At 40.3% G+C, this 20,374-nt stretch overlaps 1 protein-coding gene across 3 annotated transcripts in view; it reads right to left on the bottom strand.

The window, feature by feature from the left end:
- Positions 1-1,213: 1,213 nt before the first annotated feature.
- The window catches only part of ZC3H12C (zinc finger CCCH-type containing 12C), a 136,956-nt gene continuing 117,795 nt past the window's right edge, over positions 1,214-20,374 (bottom strand). For all 3 annotated transcript variants that reach the window (XM_075198892.1, XM_075198894.1, XM_075198891.1), the window contains 4 exons: positions 13,964-14,103; positions 12,497-12,731; positions 7,529-7,635; positions 1,214-3,551 (listed from right to left, as the gene is read on the bottom strand). In XM_075198892.1, the coding sequence (XP_075054993.1) occupies positions 2,212-3,551; positions 7,529-7,635; positions 12,497-12,731; positions 13,964-14,103 (1,822 nt within the window). In that variant the 3' untranslated portion in view covers positions 1,214-2,211. The remainder of the gene's footprint in view (positions 3,552-7,528; positions 7,636-12,496; positions 12,732-13,963; positions 14,104-20,374) is intronic.

A 20,374-nucleotide genomic window follows, 5' to 3' on the forward strand; every position in this document is an offset into this window, starting at 1 on the left:
TGATCAGTGGTCCAGAGTTACTGGCCAATGTTAAAAACAAGAATATACTGAAAATGTGAAGTTAGCGGCTACCCAACTGTGTACCTTACATATCCACATATATATATATATATATATATATATATATATATATATTCTGTCCGGAATTGGTGGTGGCAGCGCACTTGTGTCTGTGTATGGGTGTGTAAGCAAACAAAAAACCCACGTGATTTTTCATGGCAATGTATCTTTAAATAGTACCATTTAGTGATATAGAAGCTTTTGGATCAGTTTGGAATATTGTACATTTCCCTCGTAGACAAAATTAATTGATCTCACAGCTGGATATAAAGTTACAACCAGGACTACAATCAGCAAATCTTTTTTGCATTGCTTCATATAAACGTTTTCTGTCTTTTAATAAACATTTTGCCCCAACCGATAACATCTAATTTCCATCGTATTCCCTACTAATGTCACTGGAATTGAATAAAAATGAAACTTTGAATGCCAACTTAGAGGTCAATTTATCAATGGGTGAAAAGGACTAAATCTATCAAAAATTAGATTTTGACGGATTTAGGGCTTCACCCTAGTTACTAAAGCTCCCAGCTCGTGAAGACTATCACCAGGGGGTAGTCTTTGCTTGGTTCTATTTAAAGTACCACTGCTATCCTCCCATTGCTACCCTTATCTCAGCATGATGACAACAGATAATGGGGCTTTATTATTTTTTAAAAAAAATTCATTTAAATGAAATAAAATTTTAAAAAAATAATCTATTTTTTCCCCTAAAAAGTGGCACCATGTTTAAGTAATGTATTTTAACATTAAATTACTGCCATGTATTTACACCTTGTTATTAAACATCTGTGTTTATCTTCTAGAGACTTAATAAAAATGTATCAGTGTCAAGCTTGATGTTTACAGGTTTGGTCTGTAAAACACAGGGAAGAAAGAGTAAGGTAATCTACTCTAAAATAAGATAGAAAATTATTATGGTTTACACCAATAAACCAATTACTGACACTTTTTAAAATGCCCGTCACGTACTCAAAACAGTGTGCAAAAGGAAGTTGACATGAACGTATGGATGTATGCGTTTATCCTGCATTAAATCCAGTAAATAAGCAATGCTACATCATGGTTAAATAAATAAAAAAAGAAATTAAATGGACAAAAACACAATAAAAAGTGCTGTACTGTGTCAATCATCAATATATTGTTACCCATGTTAGTTGGTAGTACAAAACAAAATGAAATCCTACAAAAATAAATAGTAAAAAAATAAAATATCAGTGCTGTTTGGTCTTTGTTTTATACAAATAAAAATCATATAACACAAAGAATCTACAGTGTTACAATGCTTAATTCAGGTAATAAGCTACATGAATGGGTAAACCCACTAGTTAAAGAATCAGTCCCTTTTTTAATTCAAATACAACTTGATCACAAGTCGGTAAACACTAGTAATTCCTTTTGGAGAATATACATTAACATAATTAAAAAACTACATTCTAGAGTTAACCAGTAGGAAAAAAAGAGAAATTAATATGCCAATGGAAATAAATTATTTCCAAAGAGCTAATGGTTAGCGTTAAAGGAATCAATGAATTGTTATATTGGCTATTACGGGACTACTTGCTTCTTCTTACTAGTGATAATGATCTACAAAAGACGCTTGTCATGTGACGGTGAACTGCACGAAAAGGTGTGTTCTCTGAGATAATAAGTTCACGCTCCTTAGCTGCAAAAAGGGACTGGTGCGTTAAGCTTGCTCCGTGTGAAATGAGCAGAGGACTAAAAAGTGCTTCTCTGAAAACCCCTGATGCACCAAAATATCAAAATATAAATAATAAATAAAATGTTTATAAAAAAATTCATGCTTGGCCCAAGCCATTTTTTACCAAGGCTGCAGGTTCTGCAATTTATCAAGGCAATTCCAGAAAAAGAAAACAACCTTTGCTGATAGTAAGAATGTTATATCACCCTGTGCAGCAACTGAGCTCCTCACACCTCAATACAACTCTTGAGCACTGCTAGGACCCGAGCACACAGCTGTATATCGGAGATGCACAGCTCAGTAATTAACATACATGAAATACTATATAGCCTCCTTGCTGAGAAGGAGATTACAAATGCTATTGTAGCAAACCTCCTTCAGCATTAGCTGAACAAAAGAAATAAACTTCACACACCGCAAAAGGTGTATCATTTTCTTTGTGACTATCGTCAATATCCACACTGGGATTTCTCCACCAAAATGGCGGCCGCCAGTTGTTGGGCGTCGGTGACATGCGGATTTCTCTTCATAACGATTCGCACAAGTTCTGCCGGAAAGATGTTGCACAAGTTCACAAAAATCTTTTCTCTAGTATTAGAAAATCTCGGGGACTCTTGGGGGATACCGCAGTATGGTACCCGCCAAAACGGGTCTTGGCTCTCTGGCGGGCTCTGGAAAGCAAACTTCTCATAGCATGGTTGTGACGGGTTACTCAGCATAGAGTAATTCGGACGATAACCATACGTATCCGCACCGTAATTCTGTTGGTCCCAGCTTCTGGGGCTCTCTTGGCTTAAATAGGTTTTGTGTTGCCGCTGCGGGGGGCTTTCATATAATCGTGAATCAGAGATGCTTTCCATTCTTGTAGAAACCAAATGTCTACCCATAATTCCATTCTTTGACACAGGGGAATTCTGGGAAACATGATACTCATTTGGGCAACTGGAGCGAGCTGCGATGGCATGGTGCTGCAGAGGCAAAGACATAAAAGGCGGCGGAGGCTTGTGGTGATGTTTCGTTTCTTGATCATGCCCATAGCTTTGAACTCTTGTTAAAGAGTCATGGTAACCTTGCATGAATGCTTGAGAACTTGAATGGCTGTGTGGGTGAATATGTTGACATTTCAGATTGTCATCCAGTTGTGAGTCAGGGGAACTTACATAGGAACGGTCATTATATCCAGCGTATGAATCACCGCTGCTCCCACAGCTCAAACTACCTTCGCTACTGCAGTCAGATGCCACCGAACTTATCCTGTAATCTGTGTCCAGCGAGAAACGCCGCTCTGGACTCCGGGTTCCAGAGATGCTGAGGTTTGAATAAGCATTCATCATTGAATAATATCCAATATCCACTGGGGATTCACATTTTGGGTATGGATAGAGTCCAGGTGGTACTTGGTCCTGAGATGGAAAATGTACAGTGTTGAGCATTCCGTTTCTAGATGGCGTTGTACTTTGGGGTTTTACACTTGATAAATTAACTAAAGATGGCACAGACCTAGTTTCCAATTTATTTTTGGTAGGGAGTTTATCCTCCAAATCGTAAGACTGAGTTCTAATACTAGGGTCTGATTGCCTCTTTGGTGCCGAACGCTTCACGTCTGAGCTGGTGTCGATTTTGGTGTTTGAAGGGACACTGTTGCTCTTGACCAAACCAACGTCGCTGGCAATTTTGGTAATGTTGTTCCGAGACATGGCACGAAGTTCATCTGCTACTGACCTCTGTGGCTGATTGCCCCTTTCTGGGTGGTAATATTTGCACTTGTGCCCATAGGTGCATTTCTTTCCTAAGGGGAATTAGAAAACATTGATAAATAACACATTTGAAAGTTATTGTTCTTTATCCTAAAATATTTGTCTGCAGACTGGCAATATGGACCATTATCATATCAATTAGCAGAAAAGGTTATTTTGAACACTTCAGAAAATTAGCATATATTGCTAACAACGATGAGTATTCTAATAAACCCTCCTCTCTTCCCATGGGCAAATACTGTAAGAACGGGATTAACCTCTCTAATGTTGTATGCCATAATTTTGTCTGAGATGGTTTTATGGGCTAGTGTAATCCCTAGTGTAAATTATAGGGATGCTAGAAGCCACCAAAGAGATTTGTGACAATATAAACGCATGGGGCCCTAAACTCAGTTCTTTCATGTCACATTAATCTGAGGTGACTAATTATATCTGCAATCATTTCAGTAGGGGTGCATTCTTCATAAAACACAAGTTTTGCTAATAATCATTGAAATTATGACACCATGACTCACTATCTACACAAATATTATATACAGGAGTTTATATGTATATTAATAGCACTTGTGTATTATACTATATACAAAGGTTTCATATAAATTCAGTTTTTTCGCTTAAATGTGGGCTTCTGATACAATTAAATGAAAAGGGATAGTGGAATTGATTTACTACAATTGGTTATTCCATTTGTCTTCCATAGGGAAGGGGAGGTTCCATTTTGCTGAGCAAACTTCATCTCACAGGGGTTACTTTGGCTTCTATATAAAAAGAGACATACATATACATTTGTGTTTTAACCCACGTTTGCTGTAATGGACCAAAGGCTCTGTGGATTGGTAGGTTTGGCTCATTTTGTGAAGCGCTGGCTGCTCCAGAAAAGTATCTCCCACCCTTGTTCCACCATAAAAACGACTATAGTACACGTGGGTCAGAGACATCAGTGTCTTTCATCCCTGCCAAAGTAAAGGCATCCTGCTTGGATTGTCCCTGACAAGGATGTGCAAATTTTACACCTGAGGTGGCAAAGTCATATTTTATATCAATGGACTGCATCAGTTACAGAAGGAATAACTTTTTAATTACTAGTCTAACTAGGGCTTTCCTTGGTAGCAATTTGAAGTACATGATATTTCTGTCATTATAAGGCGGGAAAAAAAGCAAAAATAGGGAAAAACAAGCACTTAACCATGATCCGACCCTTATCGTTTAGTGAAAGCCTAAATTAATTGGTGACATGACATTTATAGGGATATATACTTTGGACCTGATTAAGAATTGGATGTAAGTCCACTTGTGCCATGTTGATATGTGACCTGCACTGTCCCTATTTTGAGGTAAGTGTACCTTACTTGGGCAAGGAAGATCAGAGGTGTTCAGTACAGTATGGGAGTGGTAAGATGGAGGGAATGGGACAAGAAACAGAATTAAGAGGAGGCCCCAGAGAGCAAAGAGAAGTAGAGATGGAATTGGCCCATGGGGGCATGATGGGGGAGGCAGGAGAAGGTGTCGATTTTTGTGGGGAGAAGGGGGAGGGGATATGTAAGAACAGAGGGTAGCACAGAGAAGAGCTAGGAGGGGTAATAGTGTGGGAGGGATGAGGTGGTAATAGAGAGGGGGAGATTAGAGAGAGGGCAGTGAGGCAGAGGAGAGGAGAGACAGTGGGAGATGGGAGAGAGAGGATGAAAGGAAGGGAGAGGGGAGTAGGAGGTAGGAACACATGATTTAACACAACAGGTAACTACGTCTAAGACCCAGTTCATTTTACCCATGACCATGTTACCCAAATAATCTATCCCTAATGCAGAGAAACCCTGACTCACTAAAGGTCTTAATGGCTGTCATTGATGAGCACAGCCTACGTTGTTGACAAGGACCCACACTAACATTTCCATTGCAGATCTGATATACTTAATGTAAAGTAAGATCAGGAAGATAATAAGTCACTTCATGGCCAGGTAGAACACAAGCAGTAAATGATGATGCACATTTGTGGTATTAATAGCACCACATTGAATTATACCATAGGGGTGACTATTGGGAGTTTCCAGTTGGACATTCAGCAAAGATAAGGTTCTGGTGAAGCTCAGTAAACACCAGCACCCTGAATTGAACATTATCTAATTAAAATCTATTTAGCTACACTTCCAAGGCCCTCATTTATAGCACTGACGTCCCTGGCCTTTAATTGAAATGAACAACTTGCTTCTCATTGTTAACAATGGCTTTCAAAGAAAACCATTTGAAATGCAGAGGTTTATGGAGTACAGACCACCTTCTGCTCCATGTCTTATTCTTAACATCACTTCAATAGCTCTCTGCATTGGGTGTTTGAAGCCAAATCTCAAGCGAATGACAAGGGTGCCTGGTCCATGGAGATTTGGCAAAGACAAGCTCACCATTACCTGATAACAGCTGACAGATTACACCATTTCCCAACACAATGAGAAGAAAAGTTTATGAGCACTAAGCACAGGAATCAGACCGGAGGTGTGTACTGAATGTGGGGAAATGCTAGTTAACCTGTATTTTTTAGGTGGAATTAGCAATTAGGTGGTAATGTGTTAGGAACAGCGGTAATTGCTGCTTTTGTTTTGGCTGCTGCAGTGTTGTATCGTATACCGTAGAATGTCAGCCTGGGTGTGATCACATGATCTCCACTCACCTGCAGCTTAATCTGACATCTACTCTGATTGGTGACTGCTGCTATAAATCCATATAAGTTTCACTTGCCGGTTATAGCTTGCCTCTCCGTGCTCCTGTTCTGTGCTTGTCCTGCTTTCATCTGACATTCGTTTTCAACTGTGCCTGTGACCTGACTACCTCTGATTGCTTCTTTTAGAGACCTGTTTGCTAAGGCCTTGACTACATTTACATACCTGCCTGGACCGACCATTTTGCCTGGTGTTTGACTCTGTGATACCACTTCCCAGCCGCAGTAATGTGGTGCCCGCTATCCACACCATTGAACTTTCCTGTGTAAGCGTTGATACTCAATCTGGATATATATTGCCACTGCTCTTTCATTTCCAATGTGTGCTGCTCCTCAGCGCCATCTCCACACAGGCCACAACTGGTATTACATCCAATCCTCTACTCTATACTGCCAAGTTGTTATACTGGTAGAAGTTGGTACCACATGACATTGTATCTCAGTATTTCTGCCTAACCTGCTCCATTAGCATCCTACATCCCTATTGCCATAGAGATCTCTGTTCTGCATCCCACTACCAAATCCTCTGTGGTACCCACCTCAGTTATCACTACTTGAGATTAAGTCCTGAGGACAGCCAGCTACCGGCGAACATATCTGGTTCCATGGGAAAGGGGGTTGCTAAAAGTGAAGCTCGCGTTTACAACAGGCTCTGATAACTTAACTGGTAGGGTGATTCATGACATAATGGAGCGATTTCATTTAAAATAGCTGCAGAAGGGGCATATGACTGACAGTAACTGCAATGTCCACTCACACCCTTTCTCCGCAGTGTCATGGGGTCATGCCACAAACCACAGAGCTGCAAGAAATATGTTTACATGGAGGGAGCAGATCGGGAGGGGGCAAATATAATAGACTGCAGATGGTAGTAAAGCGTAAAAAGGGGGTATCCACTTTGAACATAAAGCCTTAATGTAACCTGCAACCTTCCCCCCAGAACAATTCTTTACCAGAAGCCAAGATGACGATTGTCCATAGTTCATATTATAGGAGGACTGTATAAACACTACAGCAGTGTTTTGGCAAAATAAGCTGATTACAGGGTGGGTGGGGTATAGGGAGACCTAATAGTCTGGAAAATGTGTCAGAGTCCCGACTTCTGCACAGGGGAGAAGGTCGATTATACTAAGGTGAGGTTATCAATAATGGACAATCCCTTCGAGGCATTTTCTCAACTGCAATTTCAAAAACACCGTGGTGATATAGAAAAGGTAGACTGCCCCTCCCATTCTGCCTTCTTCCAACTATGTCTGAACATGTCATATGCGGTTTTATAAAGAAATCACAGTAACTTACCATAAGGACAAGGCTGCTTCTTGCATTCAGGGACAACAGGCTTCTTCCTTAAAAAATTATCCAGGCTTGGTCCATGGCGGCCTAGTGGGTCATCCGGAGGCATAAATCTACAAAAACAGACACATTTACTTTGTATATTTCTTTTGTTTATTCCTCCTATGGCTTTCCATTAATATTACTCTTAATTGTTCAGTAAGCATCCCAAACCAAAGCTCAGGGTGTTCACTTAAAGAGGTACCTGCTGTAAAACTACAATAAAAAAATATATTGAGATTTTGGTGTAAATGCATCATGGCCACTACCTTCAAATCCAATTAGTAATACATTAGAGGCTTATGCACATGGATCACTATCTACTCTAAAGTTGGAGAAAGTATAAGCACAAGAGCACAGGTACAGCTGATTCTAGACACTGTGTTCCTGTTTGGCATTGTCACTGAAAATCTGGATTCTTTGAGCAATATGATCCCACAAGTATTGCCCAATACTCTAAGATCTAGTAGTTTGGTGTGTGGCATGAAAAACTAAATCCCAAGAGGCACAGTATTTCCTATCAGCCAATGATCATACACATAGGTCGATGAAATCATTGGCCAACAGGAATTTTCGGTCCATGACAATAAAAATTTGTTCCGTTTGGAGATTTTGATGTTGGTTTTGGGTACACACGGTCATTTTGAGCCAGAATGGTTAAATAATCACTTGTGTGGCCAGTTTAAGAGCTACCGGAAGTTTGCCTGGTCTCGAGTCTCATTGCTACAACTAATTATTATTATTATTATTATTATTATTATCCTTTATTTATTAGGCGCCACAAGAGTTCCGCAGCGCCGTACACAGCACAAACAGTAGACTAAACAAGGTAACACATCACAAACGGTTAACAAAAAATACCAAAACTTCAGAGACTCCAGGCAGGCTAATGCAGTAAAGACGGAGCAGAAGAGCAGGTATGGAGAACAGAGGGAAGAGGGCCCTGCTCAAATGAGCTAACATCCTAAGGGAGGGTAGACAGAACACAGGCACACAGGGAGCAAGTTGAAGAAGTGGGGAGAGAACAGGGGGCGGGAGGAGAGAGGGGAAGAACAGGTGGAGGAGAGGTTATTAGAACTAATTCCTAGATAATAGCCATCGGCTATCAGTGCCTCATTGACTTCCAAACTGATAAGCTGCATTATAAAAAATATTAATGTGTCAGCACATCTAACAACCTTTTCAGTGTATAGGTGACAGGTAGACAACAGGTGATAGCATAAAGGATCTAGATATATCTGGCCTACAATAAAAAGGATCTGTTACTCATTTTCTCTCTTTGCTTCTGTCCACAATATTTTGTACATCTTAACAAATATGAGTTATTTATAATTACAGATCAGGTCACCTTCAAAACCTCCTTGACTAATAACAGCTTGACACGTATTAATCCACTCAGGAACAGGAAAGACAGTTATATTATCAAGACTACTTCTAGTTCCAATTCTATGTTCTATTATATTTTCTACTGCCTGTGAGCTACTTTATTTTTATAAGTGAACTCAGTGCCGCCATGAAAACGTCATTACTGATGCTGATTACATGATGATTAATACGATCACACTGAACGATACGCATTGCAAGGTTTTTTAATTTATTGCTGCACAGCATGAATGTAATATTGACCAAAACTGGATTATGGATACAAAAGTATATTATAAGTAATCCAATTGGTTTTTGGAATTAGATTTTGTAGAGCAAATACTGGAAGACAGATGTGAACTGAGATAAATGATGTCTCAGATTATATTTGTTACTCTTTTATGTATCATGTACAGTAATCAGATTGCGCACAACTTTAAGCGGTTTATTTATCAGTATAGTTTTTTAATCCTTTTTTTTGATTGTAGATATAAGTCATTACTTTTCGTCACTATCTAACAATATTGTATTGCTCTATCACGGTCAAAGCTACCAGGGTGATTGGGATTATCGATCTGAAGGGCCTAACTCTGGTCTACCAAGTATGGGTCCTGGTTTAGGTCTGGAACTGGAAGCCCAGGTTTGAAATATCTAAAAGATAAAGGGCCTCATTTAGAGTCGGACGCAATGTGCGTCTAAGACGTGCAGGAGTGGGAGTGTGCCGCAGCTTGGTAGGGTATTACAAGTAGCATGCAACCCCAGTTGCGTCCCACTCGTAAACCCTACCGAGCTACGACCAGTTTGTGCAGCTAGATAACTACTTGCGCCACCTAATTCCTGCCGCACATTTTTACCCCTTTTCTGACGTGTGTTGCGTCTGCGCCTTACTGCGTCCAGGATTTACTTACGGAGTCACACCCCCTGTGTCTATATTATACAAGTTCGCGCCTTCAGAATTCTGCGTTCCGCTCTTTTCCTCATACTAAGCCACAAGCTGTCACAAGTGTAAATTGCGTCCAAGATGCAGGCGGATATGATGCTTTCTGCACATGGGTGATAGTGTTTTTTTGGTCAATGCGCCTAAAACGGACTTTACGTCCAACACTATATTCGTCCCAAAGTGTTATATATCATTTATAAGAGCCATCCATACTTGGTGCCCGTGAGCAGTAACCTCATAAGTACATAGGACAGAGCCTAAACAATCACTGTCAACAGAAAAAGTTCCAGATTTGTCTACAAAAAAGGCTTTTCAGCCTGTGATAAATAGGCTCCTTAATCTGTTTAGACCACGTTAATGTATTAGTACCACAGATCTCTCTCTGTTGAATATATAGTGACTCATTAAGAAAAACAGAGACTTCCAGATGAAACACTCAGGGAATGGATCAGCAGCCAATTCGTCTTACAGTAATGTGACCCTCAATATCTACCATATTGTGGCTATTTATTAGTGGTTAGTGAGCAGTGGCAGCAGGTGTTTTCATATAATATAGTTTCATATACTCTTGATTTAGGTTTGGTCATTGGAACACACAGTACATGTTGTCTTACCAAATGCTTCCTGTATACTGGAAACCTATACTGAGCTTATGTGCTGAAGACAGTTGTTTTTTAAATGGGCAAATGTCATACTCCATGATCTACTGGATAATTTCCATGAATTATTATTAATTTGATGAAATAGGACAATTATTAGATATATATATTAAGAGGGCAATTCAATTGGCCGCGGTTTTATTTACACCGTGTTAAGTCATTTTAACACGGTTTTCGCACATTTTAAAGCGGGATAACTTTACCCGACATTCAATTACATTTTTAACGCAGCGGTTTTTTTGCACAAACGGTCCTATCGCGGACAAGTAGACGATCCATTGAAAGTATAGGGAGGTAGGGAGTGAGGAGGAGTTAAAAAGGTGACTATAACTGAATACTTTTTTTTCTGTGCGGTCTGCTGGAACTTTATATTATACATATGTATTGTGTCTGTCTCAGTACGACAAGTGCCGTATATGCACGAGACGTTTCTTCAGATCCGCTTATAATTAAATACAGACGTGTGTATGCTGGAAATATATAATTACGTTTAAATAAAAACAAAAACAAAAACCTGCACAATACGTTTGTTTTGCGTGCCTTAATGAATCAGGCCCTAAGGCTGAGATGACTGATGTGCGCCTTGTATTACGCTGTGTGCCATTATGGTGCAAACAGAAAGCTCACTTGTTCATTGCTGTAAAACAGATAATCCTATAAAGCATACATTGCATCCTGTTTAACCCTGATATGAATTAAAGCAGAAAGTGAACAGGATTAAAGAGATACATGTATTGTGCTCTAAATGAGTAAGGCTAATTCTATTTTTTTTTTAAAAAAACAATACTTTTTAAAAAGTAGTCAAGCAACCACCTGTACGTGATTTGGGAAGGTCACTGCCCTACAACCCTACTTTTCTGCACTGTTGGGGTCCTGATGAAACTAAGCAGAGGGCCTGATTTGTGAGCACACCGCTGGCCCTTCTTCCCGATGGATCATCAGCTTCAGGTCTCATGTGCAATTACATTTCCAATGATGGTGTAATCCTTGACTCACACCTATCCTTTGTTCCCCACATTGACTCTATATCTAAATCATGTTATATACATCTAAAGAACATTTCCAGAATTCTCACATATCTCACACAAGACACTGCAAAAACCTTAATACATGCACTTATCTCCCGCATTGACTATTGCAATTACCTCGGCAAGACTGATTTTCCTTGCAAATTGTTATTCCTCTGTTGAATCACTCTGTATGTCTCTACACTGGCTGCCTGTTTTCTACCAAATCCAATATAAAATATGTTTACTAACCTACAAGGCCAACAAAGCTGCACCAACATACATCTCCTCTCTTGTCTCAAAATATCTCCCAACTCGGCAACTCCGTTCTGCACAAGACCTGCGTCTCTCATTCACCCTCATTACATCCTCCCATTCCCGGTTACAGGACTTTTGTGGGCTGCACCTACTCTATGGAATTCTCTCCCTCGCACAATAAAACTCTCCTCTGGTCTACAAACTTTCAAGCGTTCTCTGAAAACCTACCTCTTCAGACAAGCTTATAATATTCCTCAACCACCCTCTTAACCTCACTACCTTACCCTATTACTACACGTTACACAATTTCACACAAGACAACTACCCCCTAACCAACATTGTTGTTGTGAGAGGATCATCTAGCCTATGAGTCACTTTTACTTATGCAGCCTGGCTGGGCCGAAATGCAAAATGTAGTCTTAGCCTCATGTGTCAAACTCCCATTGTCCAATAGATTGTAAGCTTGCGAGCAGGGCCTTCTCACCTCTTTGTCTGTTTTACCCAGTTTGTTTATTAGTTTACTATGTTTGTCCCCAATTGTAAAGCGCTACGGAATATGTTGGCGCTATATAAATGATGATGATGATGATGGCCTGTAGTTACATTATATTGTACCAGGAGGTGGAGGCAACAGAGCACTATATATTACTGTCATCTCCTGCAACAATAAATAAAACCATAACTTAAAAAACATTTTGGTCTCACTTACTTGTCATTGACAAATGAATACATGAGCAACCGTTCATCAATGAATTTCTTCCATTCCGGCTTCTCATTTGCTAGATCCCTGTAGTTATCGTTCGATACAATAATACCATCTGATTCAAAGGCCAACTTCACTATGAAGCGATCATCGTAGCAGACCACTCTCCGGCCCTGCACGCGACGCGATGGGGTAAACACCAGGATCTTCTCCTTCTCCAGCTTCCGTAGGATTTCTTGATCTGGCAAAGGGGATATTTCAATGTAATTCACAAAATTTACAATACAATCTACTATTTTTGTTTTTTAAATGCGTAGCCAATAATAGGTGTAGGATGAATTTACAGCTGTACGGAATCCCCTGTGATTAAAATACTGCTTGGGAAATTATAAAACTAAAAGTGCACTTGCTGCAGTACAACTTGTGGCCAACAGATGGCAATACTGGTGCTGGTGTGTTAGACCCTTGTAACGAGTTGTAGACTACTTTAGGGAAATATAAACATATAAAAATGAATGTATAGCTCCTTAGTTTGCTTTGACACGTTGTGGTCGTATCCACAGAGTGGTCTTATCCACTTGAAACAACTTTTGGCCAAGGACTTATTGTCACCCACTCTTTTGGAGATATGAGGCTGCTACATTTACAATAAAGGATCTACCAATTGTACATACTTGCATACTCTCCCGGAATGTCCGGGAGACTCCTTAAATCCAGGTAGGTCTCCCGGACTCCAGGGAGAGCGGGCAAGTATCCCCCATATGGAACTCACTCATCAAAATGACGCGATTCGCAGTGAATCGCGTCGTTTTGACCCCGCCCCCACGACAAAATGACAGTTTTGTCGCGGGGGCGGGGCCAAATGACGTGATTCACCGCCCTCCCTCCAACCACGCCCCCTGACCGGGATCTCCCGGAATTGCCTTCTCAAAGGTTGGCAAGTATGTAATTGTACTCATTCTTTGTGATTTATCTTGGAATGAATCCCTTATAGTCAAATAGGATTTAATAGAATAGAATAGAACTCAATCCACGCACTCAGCAGCTCCCATCAAACCTCCACTCCTCCCTATTGCACCTTCCAACATTTCAGAATGGAAAATCTGGCCAACTAGGCAACATCAGAATCAGACCAAACAACACCCTGTTCTGTTTGTGAGACGGCCATTCGATATATTGCCCCTTATAAGCAACCACCATCCCACTGATCGAGACCGAACTCTTTAAAATCCAAACTATTGTGAGACAGGTATCTTTCATTTTGTTTTAGTTTATTACTAAATGATGACGTTACTTGTATCCAGCAAAGTTCCATACAATTAGTTTCTCCAACTGTCTTGCGGTCTCACTGACAGGTCAACAAATAATTTACACTTTATGAAGATTGACATAGGGTCACAATACTATTAATAATAGCTTTCACCTCTGAGTGATAACAGAGGCATAGCCTTGGACATTAGTGTCTTTACTCACCGGTAATGAGGGCATCAGGCCGGGACTGCTCCTTCCTCCAAGCTGGCACAAATACTGTCACATCCTTATGTCCCCTGTCCAGAAACCAGGTTACAGCCAGCTTGATCCCACGGCAAGAAAATACTTCTTTATTACCATGACTAAAACACAGACAAAAGATTGTATCAGAGCAGTCAAACAAGTTTTAAACATCACATTTCAATTAATTATTCTATCAACCAGCATCACATAGTGAACCTCTGAATACAACATTATAACATTATTTTTTAACACTAAATAATGTTTATAAGACAGATTCCTACATTTTTTATTTTAGTATTAACGGTGGCCCCCTTAAGACCGGCAATATCACCTTCAGAAACTTAAGTGACGTGAATTAAAGTTCCGGAATTCACTTGTGACGCAAATGTTTCCTTTCACTTTCTCTGTAAGTCTACATTTACTACATGTTGCCATAACAACGATCAGCATTTTAGTGTCTACATCTATCCTGTCGGAATTCTCCTCTTCGTCAAGATGATCAGCACCGTTATTAATATGCACACGAACGTCTAATGAAATGCAAAATGTCTCCCAGCACAATCAGAAGTGTGTAGACTGTGAATAAAATATCAATTCGCAGTCCGGCAATTGCACATACCTGTATAGCTCTGACTGTTGTAGCACACAGCTAGCAAACACTAATCAACGAAGGGGGAAAAAAATCAAAAACATGAATTTCTCTGCTACTTTTACCCCGCCCCATAAAGTCTATCTGCCACCTGGCAGCACACACTCAAGGCAGCCATTTTGTGAGCCGAACCAATATTATGAGAATGCATCCTATCATTTCAGTATAAACTAGTGATAACTCTGAGGCAAAGTGCCTCATGTCTCAATGATGTCACTAGGTCCCAGTGAACTGATAAAGGGAGCATTCTCATGAGTATTGTTTCTGTCCACAAAATGGCAGCCCTCAACTTTGCATTTGCGATGTGTTCTCTTTAAAAAAACATATAAGCTTGTTAAGCCACTTTCTAACTTTATTACGTCCTTGCCCACTCTCCAGGAATATCCGGGAGCACCCCTAATAGCTAATAGCGGATAGGTCTCCGAGACTCATGACAGAGAAGGCCATTCTCCCGCATCCTGAAGTGGTCTGGAGGCCATTCTCCCGCATCCTGAATTGGGCGGGGTGTGAACCTACATGACACAAATTTGTGGCGTATTGTGTCAATTAGTCAATTATGCAATTCACGGCATCATGCCCCCCTCCTCGGAAGTCGTAATTCACCTCCCCTTCTGGAGATTCCAGAGGAGTAAAAGAAACTGCTGACAAGTATATTTGTTTGTGTAATTTGTCAATAGAAAGATTAGTTCATTAAGAATAAAGTCATATTTGAAGATGTATCCGTCAACCACTGTCCTATTTAAACAACGATAGGCCCAACGTCAGAGAGAACTATTATGAGTTTGTCAGAATCCTCCCCCTTTACCTTCCTGTAAAACTTTCACACAGCCCTGGTCTGAAATCACCTCACGTAATTCGATAGAGTAAAGGGAAATTATAAGAGCAATTTCTATGTAATGATTTCTCGCCTAGAGTGGGATCTCTATGAGAACATTAGCAATTATACCAATGACTACTCATCACATGCATTTATATTCAGAGCAGCATAGGAGATTGCTGCAAAGTGGGATTTAACTACATTTTCTTGGATATTCCAAGAGCCTGGGATTTCTAATGGAAGACAACAAGCATTTTGCATAGAGAACAAACATTTTTAGTATTGTAACTAGAAATTACTAGGCCTCCCTGTAATGAAGGGACCATCACCTTTTCCAGACACCCTTTGCTGGCTGAATTCATAGCACCCATTGATCTATCGAAAAACCATACCCTACAAGGCATTAATGCATACCTGGCAGCAATCACACTGAGGGCATCATTTTGTAAGCTGATCCAATATTCAAGACAATTCATTAGGAACCAGTAGACACACTGAGACATGAGGTATTTGCTTGTTATAACATCACTCTTTTCTAAGTAATCTGATATTGTGATTGCACTCCCCCAGTTCATAATACAGCTCATTAAAGTGACATTAGATAAAGCATTATAATAAAACAAGGCCCCAGTGATGCTTTGTTATTGGTAAAGAAGAGCAAGTATTCAACAAATGTATATTCTAAATTGGCCACTTGGGCCACTGCTCTGTTGAAGTCACTGATATTTTACATTGGGCAACCAAAGTGAATGAAGTTAATAAATGAAAATATGTAGATAAATGACAATGGATGTTGTACAAAATTAGTTACCATCATATATGCAAATATTAATGTATCCCAGAGAAGAGGGAAAGATACAGTACAATTGATCTACCAGTAAACCCACCTAGCAGAGCCGAAACTTAGAATTCTAGCACCCAGGGCAAGAAAGCAAAATGCGGCCCCCCCAGCCCTCAATTTTAACCAAATGAACCTAAAATATTCCTAAATTGCGCCCCCCCTTCAGCGTTGCGCCCTGGGCGGTCGCCCCTGTCGCACAGCCCTAATTACGGCCCTGCCTCTAGTATACGATCAGTTTACATGAAATCTGAAGTAAAAATATGTAAATTTTATTCAGATACAAGATCTATTGTCCAGAATGACTGTAAATTAGGTTTTTGGTTTTTCTGGATAATTTGGAGCAACATGCTTACAATATACTAAATTACATTTCAATGTATTACATCTTTACCTGCATTACTCCTGATATCAGTGTCTATAACATTATTAGTGACCTGCAATTATTATATCTTTTTTTTCTTGTGTCTTTTGGAGCTTTCTAGATAATTGTTGTCCTGATAACACATCCCTTATCTGTACTACCAATACTATTTTATTATTAATATTTTAACAATTTTAATTCCATTTTTCTATTATCTTTGGTTGATTATTGCTCAGAACACAGAATTTAACTGCAGGTCTATCTAGTCTGTCCTTTTCTGTGTGTGTTTCTTTTTTAATATCTTAGATCATATAAGAGTACCCAGGAATGGGACAGGGGGAGTGGCCATATCACAATGGGGGTGTGGCTACATCATGAAGGGGGTGCGGCCACTCCCCCAGAGGGCTGCATAGCACTGTGAAGCACTAGGTCGCCCCTTAGAAATCTCCCTTTCCCTCCACACACTGCGCCATGCACCAATAGCAGGTGTGCGGCACTCGCTCACCTCAGCTCTGCTGTGCAGAGCAGCTGTGAAGAAAGATCTGTCCCAACGTTCCCACCCGCGGCACAAACATGTTCACAGCTGGGGCAGCGGGACAGAGCTCTAAAATCAGGACTGTCCCACCGAAATCAGGACAGTTAGGAGGTACGTGTATGCTCCATCCATTCTTGAATTCTTTTACTGTAAACTTGTCCCCAGCATAGCTGCTGGGACATTACTCCATGGATCTATCACCCTTGCTGTAAACAAGTTCTTCCTTAACTTACCTTTCAGCCCCCCCCCCCCCTCCAATTTCAAAGTATGTCCCCTTGTTCTATAAATCCTCTTACTTGTACAAATACTGCTTACCTGAACACTAGTAAGTATAATAAACTGAATGTTCCTATCATGTCACTTCAGTCTCCTCTAAGCTGCTTATGTTCAACTCTTCCAAGTCTTTCCCATTTTCTTATGCAGCAAATGGACCATTTAGTAGCCCTTCCCTATTGGAGTTAATATTGATAACATACTCGACATGTGAGATCTCCCCTCTGGGAGGGGCATCCTGCTGCCGTCTCCTGGGGGTGTGACCACTTCACTAGGCCACGCCCCTCTGCTATTCAACACCATTTCCCGCCTATTACAGCAGGGGATGGGACCAGGATTCATTGTGAATTGCGTCACTAATTCCCGCCCCCACCCACTTCACTAAGAAAGTGGGCAGGATGCAGGAGGTTACCCTACTCTCCCAGGAATTCAGAAGACTCCCGGACATTCCGGGAAAGTAGGTAACTATGATTGATAGATGTAATCTATAGATTGTAAGCTTACAAGCAGGGCCCTCTTACATCTCTGTCTGTCTGTATTACCCAATATTGTTTTATTACGGTGTTTGTTTAATTGTAAAGCGCTACAGAATTTGCTGGCGTGATATAAATAAATGTTGATGATGATCGTTGGTGATGATGTAATTGATATACCCATTTCGGGAAACATTGCGATTTTCCATGTATGAATATCCAAAGCAGAACCAGAACTTTTTGACACATAGACATCCACAGGGCATTACGTTTCCACATCACTTGAAAAGCCAAATAAGACAAAAAAATTATGAACCAGTTTCACTAATCTTTTTAAGTCAGGTGTAACAGGAGCCTGAGGTCTGGGCAAACAAGCTTTGCAAAGGAAATATTTCCTCTTTATACATTTGTAGTATTTTTATATTCAGCTTCCATGAGTGTTAGTGAGTCCTGTGAAGCCCTGTGTAGAGCTCCAAGCCTTGCGAGCAGCCTCGTCCTGAAGGAATCAGTTGCCAATCCGGGGATGGAGCCAACTACAACCGTAGCTGGAGTAGAACGATGGTGACTGGAGAGTCCGGAGGCCATTCCTGTTATCCAGTTACAGGACAGAGATATGGACTGAGCTTATAAATGGTCATTGACGAAAGTGTAAAAGTGGAGTGTAAACTGCCTTTTGTGACATCATGCACCTACTTTTGTGCAAATCCCTATTTTGCAGCATAGATGTAGCTGCAGGTATGTAAGCATTTGCTGTATCCCTTGGGAGAAGATATGGGGATTGTTAAGTATGGATTAGTCGCATGAGTGCGCTGAGTCTTACATTAAAGTGGAACATTGAGATTACAGAATGGGATTATGTAACACAGGCTGGCCCTGGTGGAGAAGGAGAATTTAAGAAGGTGTTCCCCATTTATGATAGGGAGCACAGCCATTTCATCACCTTGCAGATGGACTTCAATTCTCTGGCTGGTCAGAGATCATGGAAAACAAACCCTCATCCCAGTACTTATAATGGGGCATTTTGTGTCCTCCAGTAGTATACTCGCAGGAAAACGTATTTCGAGGCGCACTACGGCTATTACAATAACATCTTCCAAACTCGTAAAAAAGTGATACCTTACAAATGTCCCAGTATAGGAGGGACAGTCATGATTTAGGAGAGGTGAGGAGGGTTGGGGATGACCTTGCGCACAATGAAAAGCGCCCCGTCCCCTTTTCATTGGCGGGCTTCGCACTGAATGCTCACTTTGTCAGAGCCATCCCTCCAAGTATGAAAGAGAATTGAGCGGGAGGGGGGATTGTGCTGTCAATGAGCAAGCTGAGAAGACCTGGCCTTTAAAATATATGACATTTATTGTGGGCACTATTTATCAAACTGCCGCAATAAGACTGATTTTCTATGACCGCTTATCTTGGAAAAATACAAATCGGTGTAACTTATCAATAAAATCTCGCCGAGACAGCTGAGCGATATGCTGCTGCCTCAGTGATACTGGCCAGGAACGGCAAGCCTTAACTTTACGCTTAGCCAGGCCAGTCTCGGGGAACGTGTGCATATGTGACCCAGCTACCCGGTTTGTGCAGGCGCAGTGGAACTGCAAACACAGACTGGGACTTTTAGTTTCCCTAGTTAAAAAAAATAATAATTAAAAAAAAAATAATACTAATAAAATAAATAGTAAAAAAATTGCTTAAAATACGATTTTTTTTTTTAAAAAAAGCTATTAACAGTTAAAAAATGCTTTACTGAAATAATAAAGCATTTTTTCATGTGTTTTTTCTTTCTTTTAACACCATCCCGAGAGGACGATAACAGAACAGGACGGCAGCCATCCTTGTTAAATAGGAAGGGAGGGCTAGCAAATTTTAGCCCGATGTCAAGACTCGACTCAGCAGCCTATTACATACTTGCCAACTCTCCCTGAATGTCCGGGAGACTCCCGCATTTTGCTAAAGTTGGTAAGTAGGGCCTATTAGAAACCTTTTTAAAGAACAAAAATGCAGGTGGCCCCATGACCCAGCCCTTTTTAAGCGGCATATTTGACAAATAGGCCCCATAGAGTAGGAGGGGCACAGCTTTACATTGCCATTAGGGAATTAGGCTTTTTAAAAACTGCATAACGGACACACTATTAAGTGGTAATCAAGTGCTACATCTATGACAATCAGTAAACTTTATGTCTTCATTTAAGATGAAATGATAAAAGCACTTTTTATAAGGAATTAAAAAAGTTACTCTAATTGGTTGCTGTGATATTTTTGACAAACTACCGTTAATAATTTTGTCACGGTTACTTGTCCTCAATTTTCTAATTGAGTTAGATCCTAGTATAACGCAATATAGGATTGGATATATTACCAGATAATAACATACATCTTTTAACAGATCATTTGTTTATTTTGCCTGGTATACTCATAAATCCATTTAGACTTTATTAAAC

The sequence above is a fragment of the Mixophyes fleayi genome, chromosome 2, assembly GCF_038048845.1.
Source record: "Mixophyes fleayi isolate aMixFle1 chromosome 2, aMixFle1.hap1, whole genome shotgun sequence".
NCBI classification, from domain to species: Eukaryota; Metazoa; Chordata; class Amphibia; order Anura; family Limnodynastidae; genus Mixophyes; species Mixophyes fleayi.